Raw genomic sequence first — 26,752 nt, 5'->3', positions numbered from 1 at the left:
CTGCCCTATAGAAAAAAAAGAGAAAGAAAGAAAAAAAAAGAAAGAAAGAAAGAATGCCTGGTTGTTGGAAGATCTCCACATGCTCCATGGAGTTCGTAATAACTTTAATATGTATATTTATTTCTTTCCCCTAATAACCAATTGTTTCATCTTCAGAGCATCTATATATTTAATCCTGTCTTTTGTAAATAAGGGCTCCAAATTTTCAGAAATGTTTCATATTTATCTCTTAAATTATAAGTAATTTTTTCTAATGGAATACAACCATAGATTTCTTTCTTCCAAGAGTCTATACTTAAATGTGTATCCCATTTCCAAGTAACTGCAATAGCTTTTTTGGCTACTGCCAGTGCAATTTTTATAAATTCTTTCTGATACTTATTTAGTTTAAGTTTCAGTTTTATCTCTTCAATATCACCTAGTAAAAATAATATTGGATTATGAGGAAATTGTATTCCTGTAATTTGTTCCAGTAAAAGTCTTAAATTTGTCCAAAAAGGTTGAATTTTAGAGTAAGACCATGTCAAATGTAAAAAAGTACCAGTTTCCTGGTTACATCGGAAACACTGATCCGATAAATTTGGATTTAATTTTGTTATTTTTTGTGGTGTAATATATAATTGATGTAGAAAATTATACTGCACTAATCTTAACCGAACATTTATTGTATTTGTCATACTATCAAGACATAGTCTTGACCAATTTGTTTCTTCAATTTTAATATTCAAATCACTTTCCCATTTTTGTCTTGACTTATGGACTCCTTGTTTAATTACCTGTCTTTGAATCAAATTATACATACAAGATATAAATTTTTTAATATTTCCTTTTTGAATTAAAATTTCTATTTCATTAGATTTCGGCAATAACATTGTTTGACCTAATTTTTCTCTTAAATAAGCCCTTAATTGAAAGTAACAAAATAAAGTGTTATTTGATATTTTATATTTATTCTTTAATTGATCAAATGACATTAATATACCTCCTCCAAAACAATTCCCTATATATCTAATCCCATTTTGAATCCAATTATATAAAAGTTGATTGTCCATTGTGAAAGGAATAAGTCTATTTTGAATTAAAGATCTCTTTGCTAATAAAGATTTTTTTGTCTCATCATCAACATTTATCTTATTCCATAAATCAATCAAATGTTTTAATATAGGAGATTCTTTCTTTTCCCGTATCCATTTAGATTCCCATTTGTATATAAAATCTTCTGGTACGTTTTCTCCTATTTTATCTAATTCTATTCTAATCCATGCCGGTTTATCTTTCTCGAAAAAAGATGCAATAAATCTAAGTTGATTTGCCTTATAATAATTCTTAAAATTTGGAAGTTGTAATCCTCCTAGATCAAATTTCCATGTCAATTTTTCCAACGATATTCTTGACATCTTACCTTTCCAGAGGAATTTCCTCACATATTTGTTTAACTCTTGAAAAAACTTCTGGGGTAATTGTATTGGTAATGATTGAAATAAATATTGTAATCTAGGGAATATATTCATTTTTATAGTATTTACTCTACCTACTAACGTTATTGGTAATGCCATCCATTTTTCAAGATCTTCCTGAATTTTTTTCAAAAGTGGTAAATAATTTAATTTGTATAAGTTTTTTATATCATTATCAACTCTTATACCTAAATATTTTATACCATTTGCTGGCCATCTAAATTGAGTTATTATTCGACATTGATTATAATCTCCTTTAGTAAGAGGTAAAATTTCACTTTTATCCCAATTTATTTTATAACCCGATATTTTCCCATATTCTTCTAGTCTATAAGATAATTTGCGTAGTGAATGTAATGGATCTGTTAAATAAAGTAGAACATCATCAGCAAATAAGTTAATCTTGTATTCTTCCTGATTAACTCTAAAACCCTTAATATCTGGGTCCATTCTAATTAATTCAGCTAGTGGTTCTATTGCCAACACAAATAAAGCAGGTGATAGTGGGCAACCTTGCCTAGTTGATCTTGTTAACTGAAATGATGTTGAAATTTGACCATTTGTCACTACTTCAGCTTTGGCATTAGTATTCAAGGTTTTAATCCATTTTATAAATGATATTCCTAGTCCATATTTTTCCAATACCTTAAATAAAAAATCCCATTCCAATCTATCAAATGCTTTTTCTGCATCTAAGGCAACTGCCACACTCATTTCCTCCCTCTTTTGTGCTAAATGGATTATACTAAATAACCGAGTTACATTATCTGCCGATTGTCTATTTTTGATAAATCCTGTTTGATCCATATGCACTAATTTTGGTAAGCATTTAGATAATCTATTAGATAAGATTTTTGCTATTATTTTATAATCGGTGTTTAATAAAGAAATAGGTCTATATGATGTTGGTTTTAAAAGGTCTCTATCTTTTTTTGGCAATACTATCAAAATAGCTGTTGAAAAAGATTCTGGAAGTTTATGCGTTCTTTCCGCTTGATATATTAACTCCATAAAAGGAGGAATTAATAAATCTTTAAACTTTTTATAAAATTCAGGTGGAAAACCATCTTCTCCTGGAGATTTATTACTTTGAAGTGATCCCAAAGCTTCTTCAACTTCCTTCAATGTAAAAGGCATACCTAATCCCTTCTGTTCTGTATTTAATTTTGGAAGAGTTATTTGTGATAAAAATTCTTCTATCTTAACGTCATCATTCTTTGATTCTGATTTATACAACTCAGAATAAAAATTCTTAAAAGCCTCATTAATTTCTAGAGGTTTATAAGTAATTTCATTCACTTTTGTTCGAATTGCATTTATTGTTTTAGAAATCTGATCTGTTTTTAACTGCCATGCAAGAACTTTATGTGATCTTTCACCTAGTTCATAATATCTCTGTTTAGTTCTCATAATTGCTTTTTCTGTTCGATATGTCTGGAGTGTATTATATTTTAACTTCTTATTAATAAGTTGTCTTCGTTTTTCTTCTGTCATATTTCTTTGAGATTCTTTTTCTAATTTTATGATCTCTTTTTCCAATTGATCTATTTCTATCATATATTCCTTCTTAATTTTAGAAGTATAACTTATTATCTGGGCTCTCAAATATGCTTTCATTGCTTCCCACAATATAAATTTATCATCAACTGAATGTAAATTTGTATCTAAAAAAACTGAATCTGCTTTTTCATAAAATCACAAAAATCTTGACGTTTTAGTAGAATTGAATTAAATCTCCATCTATAAATTGATTCCTCTTTATCTATCATTATCATTGTCATTATTAAAGGAGAGTGATCAGACATTCTTGCTTTATATTCCACATTTTTCACTCTATCTTGAGTATTTGTTGATAATAGGAAAAAATCTATCCTTGAATGTTTTAAGTCTATTTGAATAAAATGAATAATCCCTTTCTTTTGGATTGATTCTTCTCCATATATCAATCAAATTTAAATCTTTCATCAATGATAGAGTTAATTTTGCTACTTTTGATTTTGTAATAGCCTTTGTTGATCTATCTAAAACTGGATCTAAACAAAAATTAAAATCTCCACCTATTAATATTTTATCATGTGCATTAGCCAAATTCAAAAAGACCTCCTGTATAAATTTTACATCATTTTCATTTGGTGCATAAATATTCATAAGAGTCCATAGTTCTGAAAAAATTTGACAATGTATGATTAAATATCTTCCTGCCGAATCAATTAATACATTTTGCATTTTAATTGGTAAATTTTTATTAACCAAAATTGCAACTCCTCTTGCCTTTGAGTTAAATGAAGCTGCAATAACATTTCCAACCCAGTCTCTTTTTAATTTCTGATGTTCTATATCCGTTAAATGAGTTTCTTGTAAGAAAGCTATATCTATTTTCATTTTTTTAATATATGTTAAGATTCTTTTTCTTTTTATTGGTCCATTAAGCCCATTAACATTAAAACTTAAAAAATTCAATAAATTAGTCATTATTTTTATTTATGTTACTCCAATCTATAATAATACCTAATCTTTCAACTTTCATTGTATCCTGGGAAATCTTTAAAAGTCTCCATGTTGCTATGTGTGTCCCCACCAATCATCCAGGCAAAAGAATAGAAGAAAAATAGAAAATAAAGAAAAAAACAAAATACCCCCCTACTAATGTTGTGAAAGAAAAAAAACACAACATTACCCCCCTCTATTGTACAGGTCATGGCAATCGCCATGATTACACACGTGAATCCCGTAGTAACCGATTCAAAGCTCCCCAGCCCCCCTGCAACATAAAAAGTATATATATAAAGAAACATACTATTCTCAATTAATATTTCTAAAATTTTACTTTTCTCCCTTATATCGTCCTTAAATGTCCATCAGTTCCATTTGCTTTCTCTGTCTTCTTTGTCATTTTATCATTACATTTAGAAATCTCTATGTTTAATTAACGAAGAGATGGAAGTTTTTGTGCGAACACCTCCACTTCTCGATAATCAGGAAAAAATCTTTTTCCCTCCTGCAAAAAAATTATCAGTGTTGCTGGGTGACGCATTAAAAACTTATAACCTTTTTTCCATAAAACATTTTTAGCTGGATTGAATTCTTTCTTTCTCTTCAAAAGGTTATAACTTATATCAGGATAAAAAAGAACTGGTTTCTCTGCTATCATCAATGGACCTTTTCTTCTTTTAGCACCTTGGGCAGCCGCCCTCAAAATCTTTTCTTTATCCTGGTATCTTAAACATCTTATCAAAATTGATCGCGGATTTTGATCATCTTGAGATCTTGGTCTTAAGGCTCTGTGCACCCTTTCAATCTCAATTAAAGTTTCTTCTCCCATTTCCAATTTTTCAGGAATCCATTTTGAAAAAAATTTATTGGGTCTTCTCCTTCGGTACCTTCTTTAAGTCCAACAATTTTAATATTGTTGCGTCTACTAAAATTTTCGAGCTCATCAATTTTTCCCACGAGTTGTTTTCTTTCTGATGTCCAGGCATCATTATCATCTTCCATCTTCTTCATTCTTCCATCCATTTCTTCCACTTTGACTTCCAAATCTGTAATTTTCTTTTCCATTTTTTCCTGTTTCTTTGTCATTTTATCAAACATAGCCTCCATATTTGTTATTTTTTCTTTAATTACTTTTTGGTTACTTTTAATTACTTTTAATGCATTTAATTTATGCATTATTTGCCTCAAAGCCTTTTTTGTATTTTCAGAGGAACCTTCATCTTCTTCTTCTCCATCTTCGTCTGATTTTTCCAGAGAGTCCGGCTCTCTCTCAGACTCACTTTCACTGTCGGTTTCAGTCGTTGCTGGGTTTTGTAGTTCTAGTTGCTCTCTTTTGCGCATGCTCGTTCCTTTACGCTTGCGCAGTTCTCGTTGATCTTTCCCTTTAGAAATGGCCGATGCTGCCACGGTCTCCTTTTCTGTTTCACCGGTGGTGTGTTGTACCTGAGTCCGCGGTTCTTCAGTAGAAGTAGGCCTTGATTCTGTTCCAACTTGAGCGGTCTTCGCGGTAGCAGTTTTCTTCGTCCTCTGTTTATGAGGCATAGCTTAAAACAATCCGGAGTAGTTTATAAGTAACCTTAAAAAAGTATTGATTAACTTTTCTTCACTTAAACATTAATTTATTAACTTTTTTTACGGGAGGGCTGGGTTCCAGCGTCTCGATCCTACGTCATCACGTGACGTCCCCCCGATAGCAGGGATCTCTGATGATGACTGCTGTTTTCTTGTGGTAATGCTTTATGTAAATATACTCAATGGTGGGGGGAGGGTGTGATGAACCGGGCTACGTGCACTACTGTCTGTAGCCTTTTCCCCTCCTGATTTCCATACCAGTTAGGATTCTCTCTACTGTGCATCCGTAGAAGTTTGTTAAATGTTTTTGGTGACATCTATTAATTTATGCAAACTTCTAAGAACAAAGACACACTGTCATGCCTTCTTTGTGATGGCACTTATGTGCTGGTCTCAAGATAGATCCACTGATATGATAACAGCAAGAAATTTATAGCTACTGCCATTTTCTTTAAGAGAAGACTGGTTCATGGACCTCTGGTTTCTTCCTCCTTTGGTTGACGATCTGCTCTTCAGTTTTGCTGAGGCATTGAAAGCATTTCTTTTGCTTGGGTTTGCTTTGTAAAGGCAATGACACTAAAGCCCTTCCACAGCTGTCAAGCATCTCTCTGTGATTCAAGTTTAGACTGAATTGCCACTTTTCATATGAGATTGCTTTCTTGGTGTCAAGCCTGGACCTCTTGTACTTTCCTGAAATGCCAGTCCAGAACGACACTAATCTAGTCTTCAGGAGATTGAGTCTCTCACTTCATCCAGGGCTTCTGACTGGGGAAGACTCTGCACGATTTTGTGGGGATATACTTGTCCATGGGCATATTTATAAGGTCATGACAACTGTGGTGTATTCATTCAGGTTTTCAGATGAGTCCTTGATTATAGCTCAGTCCACCGACTCGAAACAATCCTGTAATCGCTCCACAACCTCCCACAACCATCTTTTTGTTGTCCTTACCTCTGGTGCCTTGCTCTTTATTTCTGCCTATATTCAGGTAGAAAGAGGACAGCTAGATGATCAGATTTCCCAAAATGCAGCCGAGGGATGGTACAGTAGTCATTCTTGATGGTCTCAATCCTCTGCACCAGGTAGGACATCTTTCAAAGGCAGTGCAAGAAGGCACTGTCCATCATTAAGGTCCCTAATACCCTCTTTTCATTACTACCATCAGAGAGAAGGTACAGGAATCTGAAGAACCACATTTTTTGGAAAAGCTTCTTCCTCTCCACCATCAGGTTTCTGAACAGTTCATAAACCCATGAACACTAACTCAATTTTTTTGCACCATTTATTTTTTATTGTAACTTAGAGGTGCTAGAAAGTTTGTGAACCCTGTAGAATTTTCTCTATTTCTGCATAAATATGACCTAAAATCTGATCAGATTTTTACACCTATAAACAAGATAAAGAGAACCCAATTAAATAACACAAAACATTATACTTGTTCATTTATTTATTGAGAAAATTGATCCAATGTATTTGTTGGAAAAAAAATGTGAATCTCTGAGGTAATGTTTAGAGGTGCCCTGCCCTATAAAAAGACACACAAAATCAGGTTGCTGACAGAGCCTGTACTTTTAAGAAAGACCTGTTTATGTGCACCATGCTTTGATCAAAACAACTTTCAGAGGACCTTAGAAGAATTGTAGAGATACATGAAGCTGGAAAAGGCTACAAAAGCATTTCTAAAGAGCAGAGTGTTCATCAGTTCTCAGTAAGGAAAATTGTCTACAAATGAAGGAAACTCGGCACTGTTGCTACTCTCCCTAGGAATGGGCATCCTTCAACGATCACACCAAGAGCACAACGTGCAATTCTGAAGGAGGTGTAAGAGAGGGAAATCTCTACAACTTACGAAAGTCTCTGTTCATGTGTCCGCTATAAGAAAAACACTGAATAAGAATGGTGTTCCTGGAAGGACACCGTGGAGGAAACCACTGCTCTTCCAAAAAAAAAAATTGCTGCTCATCTCAATTTTGCAAAAGGCCACTTGAATGTTCTACAACGCTTCTGGGAAAATGTTTCAATAGGTGGGACAAAAGGTGAACTTTTTTGCAGAAATGCACATATGTTTGGAGGAAAAGGGGCACTGCACGTCAACAGCAAAACCTTATCCCAAATGTGAAGCATGTTGGAAGGAGCATCATGGTTTGGGGCTACTTTGCTGCCTCAGGGCCTGGACAGCTTGCAATTGTTGAGGAAACAATGAATTCAAAATTGTATCAAGACATTTTATAGGAGAATGTCAGGATAGCGATCTGTCATCTGAAGCTTAATTGAAGTTGTTTAATGCAACAAGACAATGATCTGAAAGAGAAGAGGAAATCAAGAACATAATTATTTAAAAAGAAGAAAATTTGTGTTTTGGATTAGTCAAGTCAAAGTCCTGACCTTAATCCTAAAGTGATGTTGTGAAAGGACCCGAAGGAAACAGTTCATAGAAGGAAGCCCACCAACATCCCAGAGTTGAAGCAGTTTTGTAAGGAGGAATGGCATAAAACACTATGAAGCCAATGTGCAGGACTGATCAACAGCTACTGGAAACATTTGGTTGAAGTTATTGCTCTAGAAGGGAGTCACACCAGTTACTGAAAGTAAAGGTTCACATACTTTTTACAACAAATGCATGTGATATTGGATCATTTTTCTCAATAAATAAATGAACAAGTGGTGTTACTTTTTTAATTGGGTTTCTTTATCTAGTTTTAGGACTTACACAAAGCTCTGGTCACAGTTTAGGTCATATTTATGCAGAAATAGAGAAAATTCAACAGGGTTCACAAACTTCCTAGCACCACTGTATAGTAACTTTTTTTAAAAAAGTCTTGCACTATACTGCCGCCCCAAAAAAGCAATTTTAACAACATGAAAGGGATGGTAAACCTGATTCTGATTCTCTAATGTGATTTCATCAGGGCTTTACATATCTTAAGAAAACAGCAACATGTATTTCAGTGGACAGTTCTATTCCCTTTTTAAAAAGGAAAGAATGTAGAGTATACGTTCATGCCTCTGTTTACACAGAAATGCTTTTAAATACCTGTCAACCCCTGTTGAACGAAGCCTCTTAAAATGGTTTGCAGCCAGTAGCTCAGAGTGAATGCTTTTGACAGGATGAGGATTGTGCAGACTTCCAGAGTCTCTCAGATCGCCAATACTACAAACAGATCAGTTAACAAAGTAAATTAGAGCAGCTAGTATTATCATTAGTGGATCAAATATTGATAATTCATTTTAGAAACTTGTATTTTAATCCTTATTGTTTTGGACAAGAAAATGCAAACTCATGGTCAGCAGCAACAATTTTCAGATCAGGTGCAATGAGAAACAAAGTAAACCTCAACACTACTATGTCAAATTATTTACTTCCCACACAAACTGACTTGTATATCAAATGAGGAGACAGTGCCTAGATTCTAGAGTTCAGAACAATGAGAGGGGATTTCATTGAAATATATAAAAAGCGTGCAAGATTTTGAGAGCTGATGTTTCCCTGGCCAGTGTTTCTAGGATCATGTGTCACAGTCTCAAAGTGTTGGCATATCATCATGGAGGTGAGAAGGAATCCACAAAGTTTTTAGAATTCACAATCCAAGAGGACCTGAAAAAGAGGTAATTACAGCAGAGCAAATCTCCACCTGAAACTTATACAAGTTCACCTGGCAGTAAAGGACTCCAGATTATATTATTCAAAAGGTTCCAAATACTATTAATAGAAGTTTACTCCCCAGTATGCTGGAATTTGGTGAACCTCCCATAGGAATCAGGAATCTTGGAAATACTGATCCAATTCAGTCTGCAAGATCTTCAGAGTATCTGAGGATCCAACCTTTCCATGTGATATGGATTTATCATTAGAACATTAGAAAGTTTTTGACATTAACAGGCCATTCAGCCCAATAAAGCTTGCCAAATTCCTATTCACAAAGTGCATTGAAGTAACAATAAAATTTAGATTGGAAAGTCTCCAAAGTACTACTCTCAACTACACAACTAGATAGTTTGTTCCAGGTGTCCACAACTTGCCATGTAAAGAAATGCTTTCTGATGTTGGTCTGAAACCTCCCTTTGACCAGTCTCCACCAATGGCCCCATGTCCTTGATGATGGATTCATTCTGAAGAGCAGCTGGCATCTACTTTACTTACACCCCTTAGTGATTTTGAAAACTTCTATCATATCTCATCACATTTACATCTATTACCACTAGTAAATTAACAAATAACAAAGTGTATCTACAACACAAGTTAAAAAGTAAACAGTATAATGCTACCTGCGCTTCATGCGTGATGAAACCTAGGTAGTGGCAGTGAGTTCAGTAGTCTTATGGCCTGGGGGACCTCCAAGAGAACCACAACCCTGTTGTTTGGGTTTGGAAGCTTGCATACCTCAATGACCTGGAGAACTATGTTGGATGCAGTCTTGTGCTTTGATCTGGTAGAGGCCAGACTAATGGCAGTCCACTGGTCCTCCAGGTTCGGGGTTCAGCTCAGGACTAACACCCCTGACTGGTTAAAAAAAAATTGTCACGGAATCAGCAATGAAGAATCCTGTATCTGTGTGTGATAGTATTCCTAAGTGTCCACCTGCGATTTGTACGACTGACAGTAGTGAACATTGAGAGGAAGATGCTGGTGCAATGAAGGAAGACCTGAACACCACCAAAATCAAGACCAAAGACCCTGACCGCACCTGATGTACAATAGATAAGATGGCTGAGGACTGACAGAGATGGATATTGCTGACCTAAATGACAGCTGCGTAACGGGCAGTAACTACGGTCTGGGGGACAAAGCTATTTCCCATCCTAACAGTTCTTAATATGGTTGTTTGTTTGGGGGGGGGAGGGGGTCAAAGAGATTGATAGACTGATGGGAGAGATCATTGACGATGCTAAGGGCCCTGCAGATGCACCACTCCTGATATATAGGTCTGATGGGTGGAAGAGGGACTCTGATGATCCTCTCAGCAGCCCTCACAATCCTTTGTAGGGACTTGCAGTTACCCTTGCTAGACAGTGATGTAGCTGGTCAGGACATTCTCGATGGTGCTCCTGTAAAAATCTGTTAAGGGGGGGTGGGGGAGCCTTAGGAATTGGAAATGCTGCTGTGCTTTCTTGACCAAAGAAAGGGACTGAGGGACCAGGTGAGATCATCCATATGAGCACTCCCAGAAACTTGGTGCTCCTAACTCTCCCTACAGAGAAGCTGAGAATGTGCAGTGAGGAGTGGCGAGCCCGCACCTTCCTGAAGTCCACATTCATCTCTTTGGTCTTGCCCGTGTTGAGACTCAAGTTGTTGTGCTCACATCATTCTTCTCTTCCTCATTGTTGATAAGGCCAACCACTATAGTGTCATCAGCGAGCTTGTTGGTTCGGTTTGCACTGGACCTAGTGGTGCAGTCACGCATCAGCAGCTGACTGAGCACAGAGCCCTGGTCAGCATCAGAGATATTTCTGCCAACATGCACTGACTGTGGCCTTACAAGAAGTCCAGGATTCAGTTACAGAGAGAAGTGTTGAGAACCAACAAGAACAGTTTACCTACCAGCTTCTGAGGAATGATTATATTAAAAGCTGAGCTGAAGTTTGAGTCTCGTTTTCTTCTGAAAAATTCGGATATACAGTATAATCTTGATGCCTCACATCCAATTACAGTGCTCAATACCACAATCTAATCTCCAAATTCTTCCCTCTACATAACTGTACTCTCCAAATTCTTTGCTGAAGACTACTCAAAGTTCAAAGTAAAGTTTATTATCAGAGTACATACATGTCACCACATAAGATTCTTTTTCCTGCGGGCATTCTCAGCAAATCTATAGAACAGTAACTGTAAACAAGATCAGTGAAAGAGCAAGAGCCTAGAAGACAAACCACTGAAATACTAATATAAATAAATAGCAATAAGTAATGAGAGCATGAAACATCAAGATAAAGAGTCCAGGAAGTGAGATTACGGCTTGTGGGAGCATCTCATTAGATGAGTGTAGTTATGCTCTTTTGTTCAAAGAGCCTGATGGTTGAGAGATAGTAACTGTTCTTGAACCTGATGGTGTGAGTCCTGAGGCACTTGTACCTTCTACTTGATGGCAACAGCCAGAAGAGAGCATGGCCTAGGTGGTCAGGATCTTTGATGATGGATGCTGCATTTCTACAACAGTGTTTCATGTAGATGTGGGACTGCTTTACCTGTGATGTAGGGGGCCAAACCCACCACTACCTTTTGTAAGATTTTCCGCCGAAAGGCATTGGTGTTCCCATACCAGGCTGTAATGCAGCCAGTCAGCGCACTTTCCACCAAACTTCTCAAAGTTTTTGATGATATGCTGAACCTCCACAGACTGAGGAAGTAGAGGCGCTAACTTACTTTCTTTGCAATTACATTTATATGATGGGTCCAGGACAGGTCCTCTGAGATAGCGACACCCAGGAATTTAAAGTTACTAACCACTCTACCTTTGATGAGTCTTGGCTCATGGACCTCTGGTTTCCCTTTCCTGAAGTCTTGGGCTTGCTGACATTGAGTGAGAGGTTGTTGTTATGGCACCACTCAGCCAAATTTTCAATCTCCCTCCTGCATGCTGATTAATCACCATCTTTGATACAGCCCACAACAGTGGTGTCATCAGCAAACTTGTATATGGTGTTGGAGCTGTACTTAGCCACACAGTCATAGGTGTAAACAAGTAGAGCAGTGGGCTAAGCATACATCCCTGTGGTTCAGCTGTGTGAATGGGGATTGTGGAGGAGATATTTTTGACAATCTGAAATGACTGGGGTCTGCAAGAGAGGAAATCCAGGATCCAATTGCACAAGGTATTATTGAGGACCAGGTCTTGAAGTTTACTGATTAGTTTTGAGGGAATGATAGTATTCCTTTACTGCCCATCCCTTTATTGATACAGAATATCTAACACAAAAAATTTGCTTCTGATTCAAAGTAGGTGAATATATTTATTAATTTGTTTGTTTGTTTTGTACCATAATGCACTGCCCCCAGGTTCTTTTACTAAAACTGAATTGTAAGTATTGGCTCACTGGTGAAAGAAAACCCTGTGTTCAGAGTGCCAAGATCTGATGGCATAGAATAGTGGTCACCAACCTTTTTAAGCCCAAGATCCCCTACCTTGGCCTTAGTGAAAGGCAAGATTGACCCTACTAAATCGGTTAGTCACATGCATGCAGAAAACCTGGGAGTAGAAATAATATATGTACACCAGGGATCACCACCCTTTTTTGCACCGTGGACTGGTTTAATATTGACAATATTCTTGCAGACCAGCCGATGGGGGGAGGGGGGGTGTTAAACATGACTGGAATAGCGCTATACTCGAAGCAAGTTCCTTATGTCCAGTCTATTCCTCAATTTAGTTTATGTGGCTATCAGCACTTAGCTTCTGTCCCACTTGCTCACGTTTTTTTCGTTTAAAAATCTCAACGGGTTTGTCTTTAAGTGCTGGGTGCTTAAGGGTACCGAAGCAGTTTTGAGAGCTTCACTGCTTCATTAGACAGCCTCCGGGTCTGAGCTCCAGCCTCCTGCTCGCCCGCTGCCAGACGCCTTGGCCAGGTGCAGCTGGTCGTGGGTGGGGTGAGAGGTCAAGGTCAGAGCAGGAGGTCCCCATGCTGGGGCCGTGGCGGTTGCAGTCTGGATAGAGCGACTGAGTGAGGAGTGTGACAGGGCGCACGCCCGCCCCCCTTGTAGCATCTATCGGCCGACAAAAGTTTGACCCGAGGGATGACTTTCAGTAGATCGCAGCGAGGTAGCTGCTCTGCTACTTATGAATGAGGTCTGCAAATATTTTAGCACCGGGTTCCCCACGAACATTCAGTGTGCTAAACAGGTTTAGAGGCGGCGCTCCAGGCCAGTACCAACGTCACTTCCTGCCGGCCGCGCAAGGCAGCCAGTTACCCAAGGCCAACCAGTGATCCCTGGCACGAGGATATCACTGCGATTAGGCGACTGATGACCTCGCACATGTTCAAGTTCAACAGTGGACGTGACGGAATGAAGAAAGGTGCAGCTGACTCACATTGCCAAATCGTTTCCTTGTGGCCCGGTGGTTGGGGACCACTGAAGTACACTGTGTAGTGCATGGCGGGGGAGCTACACACATGCGTACTGGGCAGAAAGAACGGAACTAAAACCCCGCAACCCAAAAACAATCTCTCAACAGCATTTGTGTATTTATTTTTCTTTTTTTCCAGGATCTACTGGGAAAGTCTCAAAGATTGACCAGTTGATCGCTATCGATGGGTTGGTGACCACTAGCATGGAAAGTGAATGTGAACACTTTCTAAAGTTTCTTTTAAAGTTTGCACATAGCTATCGTGGCTCTATTGGATGCACTCGTGCAGCTCGCTCCACTCAGTGCTTCCAGGCAGCTAGAACTAGTCAACTGTGTTAGATGGCCCACATACACTAATATATCTAAACACTGGGCAATCTGGAGACAGCAGTGAGAAATGCTTACAACGTTCGGCATCAAAATTCACATGTACGTTGCTTCAAATTGAAGTTTCACTCTCTCACCTTTTTGAACGTCGATTCAGTCTGGCCAGTCCATAACTCTCCAGCAGATCGGGGGTTGCCAAGACCATTTGTTCTTTCTGCAAGATTAGGGAAAGGCATCATGAATTTTGACCATAAGACACAGGAGCAGTATCATGCTATCTGGCCCATCGAGTCTGCTCCACAACAGGGAAGGCACTTGAAATTTACTGAAGTAATTGTGAAATGCTTGTTTCAAAGTACATATTTCTATTTTTTCTTTAGAAAAGGCACAAAATACACAATCTTCTCACTACTTTTGGTAACTTGTACATTCCTCTTCAATGGGTTTGTTTTCCCTGAACATACTAGAAACTTCAGTTTGTCAGTATTGGCAACCTGTGCTAAGTGGCCATTTGGGTGATGGAAATTGTCTCCTACAGAATTCACAAATCACTGTCCAAAAATTTGAGATATTAAATAGAGTTTATTTGCACTGTATTTTTTGGGGAAAATAAAATAAAACTACTTTTTCTTTGATCTATGCACAGATGATGTAGTTTTGCATAGCACAATATCGTGATTGGGACCATTTCTTAGGAAAGTAACACCTCCTCCCCCATAACAGCAGGTAGAATGCATCTCTCCCTGCAGAGCAGACCTTCACCCACCACCCAGCACAGAAAAACACAAACCTGCAGTTCAGCTACTTACTGTGCAGAGGTTGGACTTGTCTTTCAGAGGGGTTTTAAGAGGCAGTTTACTGGAAGATGGAAGTGGTGGTGGTAGTGGAGGTGGTGGTGGAGGTACAACAGATGTAAACACAGATGGAGAGGAACTGGTCGTTTTAGAATTCTCACCCTGCTCCTTCAGCCTTTTTTCAGCAAGTCGTTTGGAAGTTCTTTGTCCTTTAGCCTCTAGGAAACACAAACATCCCAATGAACTCTTTTAACTAGTGCTTAAATCACTAATGGTGGCCTCGACTCTGAGGAGGTCAGGCAGAAGTGTGAAGATACAAACTCAAGGGGCAACTATCCCATAAATGCTCCATCATTTTGGCCAGGGGACAATAGAAGAGTAAGTGAATTATTATTTTTACAGTTCACATTAGCAACAAGTAACTTGCCTTCTCATGAATTACAGAAGCAGTGGAGGGGTGGCGTGGTCTGGGGTAAGAAAGAATTCAATATTATTTAAAGTACGGAATGCCTATCTGAGTTAAATGTCTCTCATCCTCTTAGCTAAAATTATCTTACAACACCCTCAAAAGAGCAGGCACTAATCAGTAAGTTTATCCAGAGCAATATACATAACATGCTGGAGGAACTCAGCACGCCAGGCAGCATCTTTGGAAAAGAGGACACGGTTGACATTTCAGGCAGAGACCTTTTACCAGGACTGGAAAGGAAGGGGAAAGAAGCCAGAATAAGAAGTGGTGGGCTGGGGGGAGGGAGGTAAGGAGTACAAGCCGGCAGGTGATTGTTGTAACCGGGTGGGGGGGGGCAGGGGGAGATGAAGGGGGAAACTGGGAGTTGATTGGTGGAAAAGGCAAAGGGCTGAAGAAGGTGGCATCTGATAGGAGAGGACAGTGGACCATGGGAGAAAGGAAGGGAGGGGCATCATAGAGAGATGATAGACAAATGAGAAGAGTTTCTCAAATAAAGTGAAACTGTAAAGTCAGTTCAGGAACCATGATTAGTTAAGGCTCACTCTCATTAAGAGTGCTAATAATTTCTAAAAAAAAAATTTCAAGTGCTTCCTTACAAATGGGAAAAATGGAACACTCTCACTCAGTCTCTTATTGTTTAACATAGTTGCCCAACAACATAAATACAAAACATTGTCACCACTTTGTAAACGATTGTAAACATCGTCAATGATTTAGATGAAGGCATTGAGAATAACATCAGCAACTTTGCTGATGATACTAAGCTGGGTGGCAGTGTGACATGTGATGAGGATGTTAGGAGAATTCAGGGTGACTTGGATAGGCTGGGTGAGTGGGCAGATACTTGGCAGATGACGTTTAATGTGAATAAGTGTGAGGTTATCCACTTTGGGAGTAAGAACAGGAAGGCAGATTATTATCTGAACGGTGTAGAGTTAGGTAAGGGAGTAACACAAAGAGGTCTAGGAGACTTTGTTCATCAGTCACTGAAGGTGAATGAGCAAGTGCAACAGGCAGTGAAGAAGGCTAATGGAATGTTGGCCTTTATTACAAAGGGAATTGAGTACCAGAGCAAGGAAATCCTTTTGCATTTGTATAGGGCCCTGGTGAGACCACACCTGGAGTATTGTGTACAGTTTTGGTCTCCAGGGTTAAGGAAGGACAAGCTGGCTGTAGAGGAAGTGCAGCGTAGATTCACGAGGTTAATTCCTGGGATGTCTGGACTGTCTTACGCAGAGAGGTTAGAGAGACTGGGCTTGTACACGCTGGAATTAAGGAGATTGAGAGGGGATCTGATTGCAACATATAAGATTATTATGGGATTGGACAAGATAGAGGCAGGAAATATGTTCCAGATGCTGGGAGAGTCCAGTACCAGAGGGCATGGTTTGAAAATAAGGGGTAGGTCATTTTGGACAGAGTTAAGGAAAAACTTCTTCTCCCAGAGTTGTGGGGGTCTGGAATGCACTGCCTCGGAAGGCAGTGGAGGCCAATTCTCTGGATGTTTTCAAGAAGGAGCTAGATAGGTATCTTATGGATAGGGGAATCAAGGGATATGGGGACAAGGCAGGAACCGGGTATTGATAGTAGATGATCAGCCATGATCTCAAAATGGCGGTGCAGGCTCGAAGGGCCGAATGGTCTACTTCTGCACCTATTGTCTGTTGTCTATAAATCTTCTGAGAGAAGTTGTCTGAGCCATTATGGAGAAGTGTGACAGCGTTCCATTGTCAACCTTTCTTTCCCCTCACTATCTAGACTTACAACAGTTTAATAAATTGCTTTATTAATCATACTTTTTCTCAAAAAAGATAACTGCAATCAATAGCCTGTAGCTTCCCTTTCAGATCTGAGCTTTTGAATGCCTGTACAACCTGGTATTTTTTGACATGAGCAGAAGCCTAGAAGGTCCAGCACAGTTGCAGCATGGTACCTGCATGATGAATCGAGGTGGTGGGGCCCAGGCTCAAAAGCAGGGAATGAGCCAATGTTTAGCTGCTGGCGAGGACTTGGAAGCGATTTGAAATTGCAGGGCCCAGGCCCAAGAGCAAGAAACAAGCTGATGTTTGACCGATTAAAGCAGCGGGCTAGATTGTAAAGTCAAGTACAGGTCAATTCAAGAAGGCGGGTCCTGGGCCCAACAGTATTGAAACAGCAGAGGCTAGGTTTGAGAGTGAAGAATTAGCTGCCATTTGGCCATCTTAAACACCAGGCCAGATTGAAAAGGTCTGTGTGTTGGGGCTGGAGGCAAGGGACCAGCCGGTGAGGGTTTGTCCTCTCTGCGTGGCCTGCAACTAATGGGCTCCTAGAGCGGCTGTGACCTCACTTTTGTGAACTTCAGTTCTGAATGTTATTGGCTCATGATTACATCATTAGTTTTTTTTCCTGCATTGGGTGTACAATGTTTTTTTTTAAATAGGTTCTATTGGGGTTCTTTGTTTTGTGGCTGCCTGTAAGGAGATAAATTTCAAGGTTTGACATATTTCTCTCCATATTGCTGGCAATAAGCTATAAGAGAGTGCACACTTGACCTCTTCCTCCATTACTTTGAACAATATTTCCTCTCTGCAATTAGTCTATCAATAACAGTATCTGGAAAGGAAGTGATCTGCCACGGGCTTTGCACATCCTTTACGTATTGGAGTAATTGGAAGTTGAGCTAATTTAAAGGCAAAAAGCAACATGTGGTCACTGGCCTGTCAGTTTTCTCCACTAAGTCATGGTATAATGTTCATCCTATAGAAAGTGCAGGGAAGTATCATTGTCATTTCATTACTGGGTAGTGAGGGTTGCAACTTCAGCACATCAAAATCCCACCAATCAATCAAGTGTCAGGGCGAAGTAAATTGTAGAAACAGGGTTTGATTGCCAGACTCAGTAGGTTTCCTGTGACTTTTTGCCTATCAACTGAAGACGATGACTATCATAGACAAAGAAAAAGAGGAGATACTAATTTGAATCGCCAGCTTCAGCTATGCGAGTGTAGACTCTAAATTCACTTCTTTTCTTTTGTTTCAAAGGCTCCTATAAGCAGGACCCATTTTTTTTTTGAGTAGAAGATTGCCTGTGGCAGTGATAGTAACTGATTCAGACAGACTGACATTTGAACAGTAATACCGCACTTCTCTACAACAAACACTGTTCAACAGCCAAGATAGTCTGCAAACCTTCTCCTCACTGGCAACTCTATTTGTTGTGAGAGGTTCTCCAAAAATGTCAACCTGCAATGACATAAATGATCATGTGGAGAAATAATCCACCTTCAGCCTGTCTGAAAGAGACACAGGGCAGCTGGAAGATCAGAGCAGCACGTATTCCAGAGCATGATGCCCAGCTGATGAGCAGCCAGGGGTTAGAAAGGACAGGCACGAACAGACTATATTGTAACCCTATATCAGTCCTGAAACAAAAGATACAGTATTAGTTATACAGGCTTCCCCCGCTATCCAAAAGTAGAGCATTCCTATGAAATCTTCTGTAAGCTGAAATGTCGTAAAGCGAAGAAGCAATTACCATTAATTTATATGGGAAAAATTTTTGAGCGTCCCCAGACCCAAAAAATAACTTACCAAATCATACCAAATAACACATAAAATCTAAAATAACACTAACATATAGTAAAAGCAGGAATGATATGATAAATACACAGCCTATATAAATACACAGCATCACCAGTGGCATTAATAGTAGGCATTAGGGTAAACCTGTCCTTCGATGCCTTGTGTCCCTTAGCCTACTTTTCTTCTATTGAAATAAATGTCTTGCTCAGCAATTCCAATAAATTGCAGTTTTGTCACGGTTAAACACATGCTTAGATGAATAACCACCTTCTGTAATTATTTTCTTCCGTTCTTCTGGGAACTTTTTGGTAGCTTCTGTATCAGCCGAATAAGCAGAGATGCTCACAGACACAGTTCAAAGTTACGGTGGCTTGATGCTGAGTGTAGTTCCTGGGGAAGGAGCTTGGTGGCGCCACTCTCGCTGCTTGGGGTGCACGCTGCCTCTATAACGGCTCGCTGCAAAACAAACGCTGGACGCTATTTTCGCTTTTCGCCTTTTTTTGTAAAAGCGAAAATCCTCTTCAGATTTCTTTCGGTTAGCAAAAGCAGGTACTAATGTAGGTCTTTCGTAAAAGCGAAGTGGTGTAAAACGAACCTTCAAAAAGCGGGGGATATCTGTATACACAGTAAGCTTTGGCAAACCTCAAGGGGGTGGTGGTGGGGGCGGAGAAATTAACTAGCCTAGATGCCAGTTGAAACAAACTGTTCGTCCAAACATATTCCTGAATTACCTGCATATTTCCTCATTTATTTAATTAGAAATACAGCACAGAACAGACCCTTCCAGCCCAATGAGCTCACTGCCCAGCAAAGCATCTATTTAACAGTAGCCTAATCACAGGACAATTTACAATGACCAATTAACCTACTAACCAGTACATCTTTGGACTGTTGGAGGAAACCAGAGTATCTAGAGGAAAACCACACCTTCACAGGAATATTTGACTGACAGGGTTGAAAATTTGACAATGGACTTACCACATGCATAAGTCTGCACTTTCATCATCTCATTCTTCAAACACTGGAGTCTGCCTCGCAACTCATCCATCTCAACAGCATTACAGCGATTCATCCGACCATCTATTGCTGAAAAGAACTTAGCCTGCAAATAAAACATTTAATAGTACATTACTTGTTGTGTATTTAATTTCAATTATTGAGTAATAGATATATATATATATATATATAGATTAAACATTCCTGTTGTTTGACTAACTAATTACAGGTTATATGCAAAATATGCCAGCTGGTGGCTTAGTGGCATCAGCGCTGGACTTTGGGGCGAGAGGTCCCACGTTTGAATCCGGCCAGCTCCCTTGCACACTTTCCATCCGTGCTTGGGTTTAGTGTCAAGCTAGCAACTCAACCTCGTAAAAAAGAAACCTGGAGAGGGATGGGCTCTGCCAGGTTTCAGATGCCCAAGACACACCGTGCGATGAGCAATCACTAAAAAGATTGGTGCAAAAAGCTTGTCATGATGGCACCCCAATGACTCCACCAAAAGATAAGGGCGCGCATACACGCACACGCAAAAATACATACATCATCATGCTACCACATGATAGATGCGTGCCTTGCTTAAACATGAACTACAGCCGTATTTCAGTCTGCCCACATCTTCATTTGAATTCATTTAGTGTTTTGAAGTTACAAACAGTACAAGGTTGATTATTTATTTTATTTCTATTTACTTAGTGATACAGTGTGGAAATGGCCTATCTGGCCCAACAAGCCACACTGCCTAGCAACCCACCTATTTAACACCAGTCTAATCACAGGCCAATTTACAATGTTTAATTAACCTACTAGCTGGTACATCTTTGAACTGTGGTTTAAACCCACCCAATCACAGGGAGAACGTACAGGGACAGCGCCAGAATTGTACTACAAACTCCAATGGCCTGAGCAGTAATAATGTTGAGCAAACTGCAATGCTACCCTGACATCCCATTACCACCTACACATGCCATGAAATTTGTTGTCAATACATTAAACATACTATAAAATACAATAAGGAAATATATAAAGTAGATTCCAGTTAATTGGGACACAGCGAGACCGGTACATTTTGGCCCAGTTAAGTGAATGCCCCAATTAGCTGAAGTTTCACAGAAATAGTTAAACAGGTATAAAAAAAGACAAACTACCATTTAACTGAGTGACAAATTAGAGCACTAACAATAGTACTACAGTGCTATAAAACTGTTTAATAGTTCCTAATAGTTATTGGAGGAATTCATCCAGTGTACACTGCTGTGTTGCTTTGTTCGAGTGTAAAGCAAAAAATCAGTGGGGCACCTAGTGTAGACAGTGGACTATGTTCCTACAACGCTTTCAGCAAATTCTTCATTTTCACTGTAACATTCAAGATGATTGTCAATACTTTCAAATTCTTCATGTTCCTAATTTGCTGAGGCAGTGGAATAATTTAATTTTTATTCCTGGCCAACTCTGGCATCTCCAAGCCCAAATGCTTCAAACCACAGTCAATAAAACTGTTCCAAAGGGTAATAATTAGATAGAAAAGGGTAATAAAAGGGATAAATAGCAATAATAATATATTTAAGCAGCTTTTATTACAGTAAGATGTCTCAAGGCACCTCATTGGAGCTTCGTTGGTACTTTGAACATCTGATACTACTGCATATATTGAAGTCCTTGGAATGCTCATGCTGACATGGGACGCGGATGAGAGGTTTTAGTTTTATATGTGCACTGTGCCTGCCTAGAAAAGGTCAAAATAGCATTCAATTAAGAGACTTATAATGTTGCCAAGTAGTTTTTTAAAATATCAAAAAAAGATTTACAAGAAGCTGATAATTGAAAATATAATAGGAAAGTGCAGAAGCAGATAATTTGATTAGGTTACAGAAAACAAGTCATGGAAGATCAAGGCAGAAGAAGATATTACTAAAATCTGCCACTATGATGCTGCCTCACCTGTATCTCCTCCATTGTCCACATGTATACCCCCACCCCCAAGACATAACAGGGACAGGGATTGTTCTCATCTACAACCTCAGAGGCATCTGCAACTAACATATCATTTTCTGCAACTTCAACAGGATCCCATTGCCAGGCACATCTTTCACATCCCTCACCTCCACTTCCTTTATGGATCACTCTCTTGGCGACTCCCTTGTCTACTCATCCCTCACCACCAATCTCCCTTCTAGCACTTATCTCTTCCGTCATAATAAATGCTTGCCCGAACACCTCTTTCACCAGCATTCAGGGTCTTAAACAGTCCTTAAACAAGTGCTTCACCTTAAATCTGTTGGGTCATTTGTTGCATCCAGTGTTCCCAATGGGGTTTCCTCTAAATCAGCGAGATCCAATAAAGGTTGGAGACCCCTTGTCAAACGCTTTAACTCTGTCTGCCATAACAAACTTGATTTCCAGGTGAATACCCATTTCAATTCCATTTCCCATTCCCCCATCAACATATCTGTTCACAGTTTCACTTACAATAAGGCCAGATGCAGGAGGAGCAACACCTCATATTCTGTATTAGTAGTCTTCAATCCGACGACATGAATATTGATTTCTCTAAATTCTGGTAACCATTCCCCTCTGTTTCTCCACATCCCCCACACCACCAACTTTATGTTCCCTTATTCCGTTGGCCCTGTCAACCCTCATGATGACCTGCCCATCATCTCCCTCTGGTTCCCCATGATCTACTACATTCTCATATTAGTTTCCTTCTTCTTCAGCCCTTTACTGCTTCCACCTCTCACCTCCTAAATGCTCATTCTTCCTCCACCTCCATCCTGCCTTTCCCTTCACCTGGATTCATCTATCAGCTTAAACTCCTCCCCTCCCCTGCCTTTTTATTCCGGCTTCTGCCCTCTTCCTTTCAAACCCTGATGAAGAGTCTCAGTCAGAAACTTTGACTGTCCATTTCCCTTCATAGATCCTGCCCGACCTGCTGAGCTCCCCCAGGTGTGTTACTTAAGATCTCTAGCATCTGCAGACGCTTTTATGACTAAAATCTCATGGTCTGTACCAAAGGGATTTAAAAAGTCATAGCTATGGATATAATGGATCTTCTAAAATTGTTAAGGTTCTAGAACTCTGACTATATTTTGGAAGGTAGTGAATCAGACTGTCGATAAAGGCAGGAGAGATAGAAAGGAGGGGGTTCTCAGCCACATTTTAGAATAATAATTCTTTCTGTGGCTTCTGGTGTAAGCAGAACAACATGCCAACCGGATTCTGATCTCCATCTTACCTTAATAAAAGATTTCAATCCAGCCTTCTCCAGTTCAGCTTGTTTGTGTTTGCGCACCACCTTCTCACACAGCGATGGGTTCTGATCCATGGTGTAAAACAAGTCTTCCAGTGCCTTTTCTGTGTAAGTCAGTCCTTCAACCTCAAATTCTTCTTTACTCAGGCGTTTACAAAACATCTTACTCAGAGGGTACTCTTTGTCAAATTCTTCCAGAGTTTCCATCGTAGGCCTGTGGGGATGCAGGTCAAAGAAAAAGAACATTAAAATGATTGTTTGCACATTACCTTTACACATTCTCATAGATTCAGTTTTGCATCAAGCTTCTCTAAATTATGGTAACTTAAAGGGCCAGGAGGGTGAGAGCATTTGACCAGTTGGTACATCTGTTGGAAGTGGTGGTTCCAACATACCACGGGTCTCCGGAAGGGGAAAAAAAAACACAATTCCAGTGAACTATTGTTCATTACTTGCGAAAACAAAATTATCTACATCCTGATGAAGTGTCTCAGCCCAGCTCTCTTCCACAGATGCTGCCTGTTGAGCTGAGTTCCTCCAGCATTTTGTGTGTGTTGCTTGGATGTCCAGCATCTGCAGAATTTACTGTGTATGATTGAAACCATTCCTGACAAGGCTTGAGAGATTTGCACGTGGAATTAATAACATTTTAAAAGGAAGTTTCTGAAACCTAGAGATTAAAATAGTTGTAGAAAATATCATTGAAACAGAGTGTGATTAACAAAAGCTCACCCTCCAACTGCAGAATGTAACTGAAAATAACTGAAGATGACGTTTAGAATATTCAGCCATGAGGAATTTTCAAAACATAAATTGCCAGATTCATAGGTAGTGATACAGTAATGTATGTGCTAGGTCCCATGGAGTGGATGAGGAGAGGTGAGTAAAATCACTGTTCCTGATTGGATGAAGTTTTGTAATGTGCAAGCTGGGGTATATTTCAATTTCAATCCAATGAGCCCAGCAACTTTGCAACAGATAAATTGAACAATGCTCAAGTCTGGAGGATGTTCAGTCTGTGATTTGATTGGAAATGTTGAAGAATGCAAACTCCGGGGAAAGCAGAGTGTGCAGCTGTGGCAAGCTTTGCAGAAAAAATAGCACAATCTCAAAACATGAACATGTTAAAAGGACAGTACAAAATACACTCTGGTGAATTAAGATGAGGTGGAATGCACTGATTTCCTACTCCACAGTGAGTTGACGTGAGTTAGAAACTTTGCCTGGAGATTAAACTGTACCTACAAATGAATGGGTGGGAACAGATGCTTCACAAGATTGTTAGCCTCCAACCATTGCTAGTCTCATTTTAAGCTTCAAAGTTGTCACTAGGTTATAGCTTTGAGAGTTTTGGCTCCAGTTTGTGTTTCGTTCAGATTGCCTTTGAAATCCAGACTTAATTTCTGCCTGCTCTGCTGGGATCGTTGAATTTGGAAGTTCATGATCATGAGTAAGTGTCTCTCTTCATCTACTTTTAAAAAATCTATTCTTTTGATTAAGCTTTGCCCAAACGGCCAGGTCATCTTACTGATGGTAATTTCTAGGACTTTGCAGCAGTGAGCAACTTCTAACTTTGACAGAGATTTTCTGTCTCACTGAATAGCAACACGCTTCTAGCTTGAGTAACACTCCACGAAGAAATGGGATCTCTGCTTCATTCCGGGACTCTGAAGTGGGGACTAGGAGAGTCTTTGACAACAAATTTTAATACAAGTATTCCGATGACTTTTGGTGTACCCTGGAATTATCCGAATTAATACTGTACACTGCATGAAGTTTCTCCTTGTTCATCTTCGAAACAAATGTTAACTTAAATCGAATCAAATGTAATTTTCGCGTTAGAAAGACCACCATAGTGCATGATTTATCGGTGGGAGGGACTGCGGGATTGCAGGAGTGACTGTTACCAGCAGTTTCAAAGTTGGCATATTATGCCCATAGGTGACTCAATGTTAAATTTTAATAATAGCATTGTGTAGCATCTTGGGATATGTTGAAGTTGCTATGTATGTATAAATTACTGTTGTGCGTGTGCTCTTTTTGAAACAACATCATTTTACATCTTGGGAAACAACCACCCGGTTCCTACTCCAGATCAAAATGTTTGGAGGCGAGCAGAATTTTGAGAGACTATACTGTGTCAATGCTGAGATAGGGAGCCATGAAGATAATTATGCTGCAGATAAATGTGACAGCAGTCAGATTACGCGGCCAAAGTATCATACAACACTGTTGCTCAAGGACACAGGTTCAACATAAACCACCAAGGTAGCGGAAATAGGTGGCAGAAAACAATACATGCAGTAGGCCCAATCACTTCGATGTTTTGAACGCCAAACATTTCATTGGACATGAAGTTTGCAGTTGCATCTTTACTATTTCACTTACAAATACGTAAAGTCCGCCGCGAGTCTGAGGCAGCCGTGGAGACTCCGCTGTCGGGAGAGGGTTTCCTGGAGTTCGAGGCAATCGCAGGACTACGGTTCCTATTGCTCTCCGGCCTCAAGAGGGAAGGAGAGCCAACCACCACCCGGAAAGCGGGAGCAGCCTCCCATCCGCAGGTTCACCACTCCAGCAGCCTGGCTCTGCTTCCGGACAAACGGTAGAAAAATCAAACGAACCAATCCGGCTTGTCGGCAATTCATCGAGCCAGTCATCTGCCGCCTGCTCGCAAATCAACCAATTGACTGAGAGTTTTCCGGGGGGGGGGGTAATCCGAGGCAATTGACACAGAAAGTGACTAATCGGAAAGCGTTGCGTCTCATGCTGATCCCGCCTCCCAACATGTGGTACACGTCATATGTTTTGTTATTTTGTGAAATTAAAATACAGGAAATACACGTCTTTCGTTACATTTAATGTGGCTTCAGATAAATGCATTTTCTTCCAAAATGTTGTACGCCGCGTGTTCAAAAGACGCAGTTACACAAAGTCCAGACACTCTATACAGTGGCTGCAGGGCCTTCCTCACAACTAATTCCCGATGCAGGGTTTCGACCCCAAATTTCGACATTTCCTTTCCCCACCCTAACGTTATTTTTTTGTTACTGTTCCATATTCCAGCAATATCTGCAAGTCGTGTGTCTGTTGTGTTGTTTGCCTCTCCTAGGGAGTTCACAACTGTGAACATAGGCAGATCACTGGGAACCATGCAGTTTGTACTTTGGCACATCTGGCTGGGGTACAGCTCAGACATCCCACCCTGCAAAAACTCATTTCAGTGGGGTAGCACCACCCCCCCCCCCAAGCCGGTCGACCATCCAAGGGTGTATGTATACAGGACATTTGGTTATGAAAAAACACCATTTATTTGATCACATATTAAAACTATTTACACACACACATATATATACACTTGTTGAGCACTTTGTTGGCAGTCTCAATGCTAATAGGTAAGTGCTAATGCAAATAGCTTTTCTGTTTCTTTTGCAAACTTTCCCTGTACTGTGATGTGGCTTGCTTGGCAGATTTGAGCATTTTGCCTTAAGTCTCAACCTCATAGCAGTCTGTATCAATGAATATGTTAATTTTGCAAGACATCAGATTCACAAGTGTTTTGTGAGACAGCTGACTTCTGAATTGTCTTATTTTTTTACCTCTATTAGGCAGGGGTACACTTTAGTATAGTCTGGGGTGAAGTATATTTTCTTTTTTCTTTTTTTTTTGGAACTCCATGGCACTGCAGGACACTAAACTGAACTGATGGACAATGAAAGAGAGAGAGAGAGAGGTCGACTGTAAAGCCGGCCCACAAAGAAAACTGATAGGTC

At 39.6% G+C, this 26,752-nt stretch overlaps 1 protein-coding gene across 1 annotated transcript in view; it reads right to left on the bottom strand.

The window, feature by feature from the left end:
• The window catches only part of LOC132404282 (uncharacterized), a 30,337-nt gene extending 4,690 nt beyond the window's left edge, over window positions 1-25,647 (bottom strand). The window contains exons 1-6 of the mRNA XM_059988440.1: window positions 25,371-25,647; window positions 22,968-23,196; window positions 19,712-19,835; window positions 14,720-14,922; window positions 14,048-14,124; window positions 8,558-8,674 (exon numbers count right to left, since the gene is read on the bottom strand). Of these exons, the coding sequence (XP_059844423.1) occupies window positions 8,558-8,674; window positions 14,048-14,124; window positions 14,720-14,922; window positions 19,712-19,835; window positions 22,968-23,189 (743 nt within the window). The 5' untranslated portion in view covers window positions 23,190-23,196; window positions 25,371-25,647. The remainder of the gene's footprint in view (window positions 1-8,557; window positions 8,675-14,047; window positions 14,125-14,719; window positions 14,923-19,711; window positions 19,836-22,967; window positions 23,197-25,370) is intronic.
• Between the last annotated feature and the right edge of the window lie 1,105 nt (window positions 25,648-26,752).

This window comes from Hypanus sabinus, chromosome 13 (genome assembly GCF_030144855.1).
Source record: "Hypanus sabinus isolate sHypSab1 chromosome 13, sHypSab1.hap1, whole genome shotgun sequence".
Taxonomy (NCBI): domain Eukaryota; kingdom Metazoa; phylum Chordata; class Chondrichthyes; order Myliobatiformes; family Dasyatidae; genus Hypanus; species Hypanus sabinus.
The sequence above is the reverse complement of the archived record's forward strand: the minus strand, read 5'-3'. Positions and strand labels throughout refer to the sequence as shown.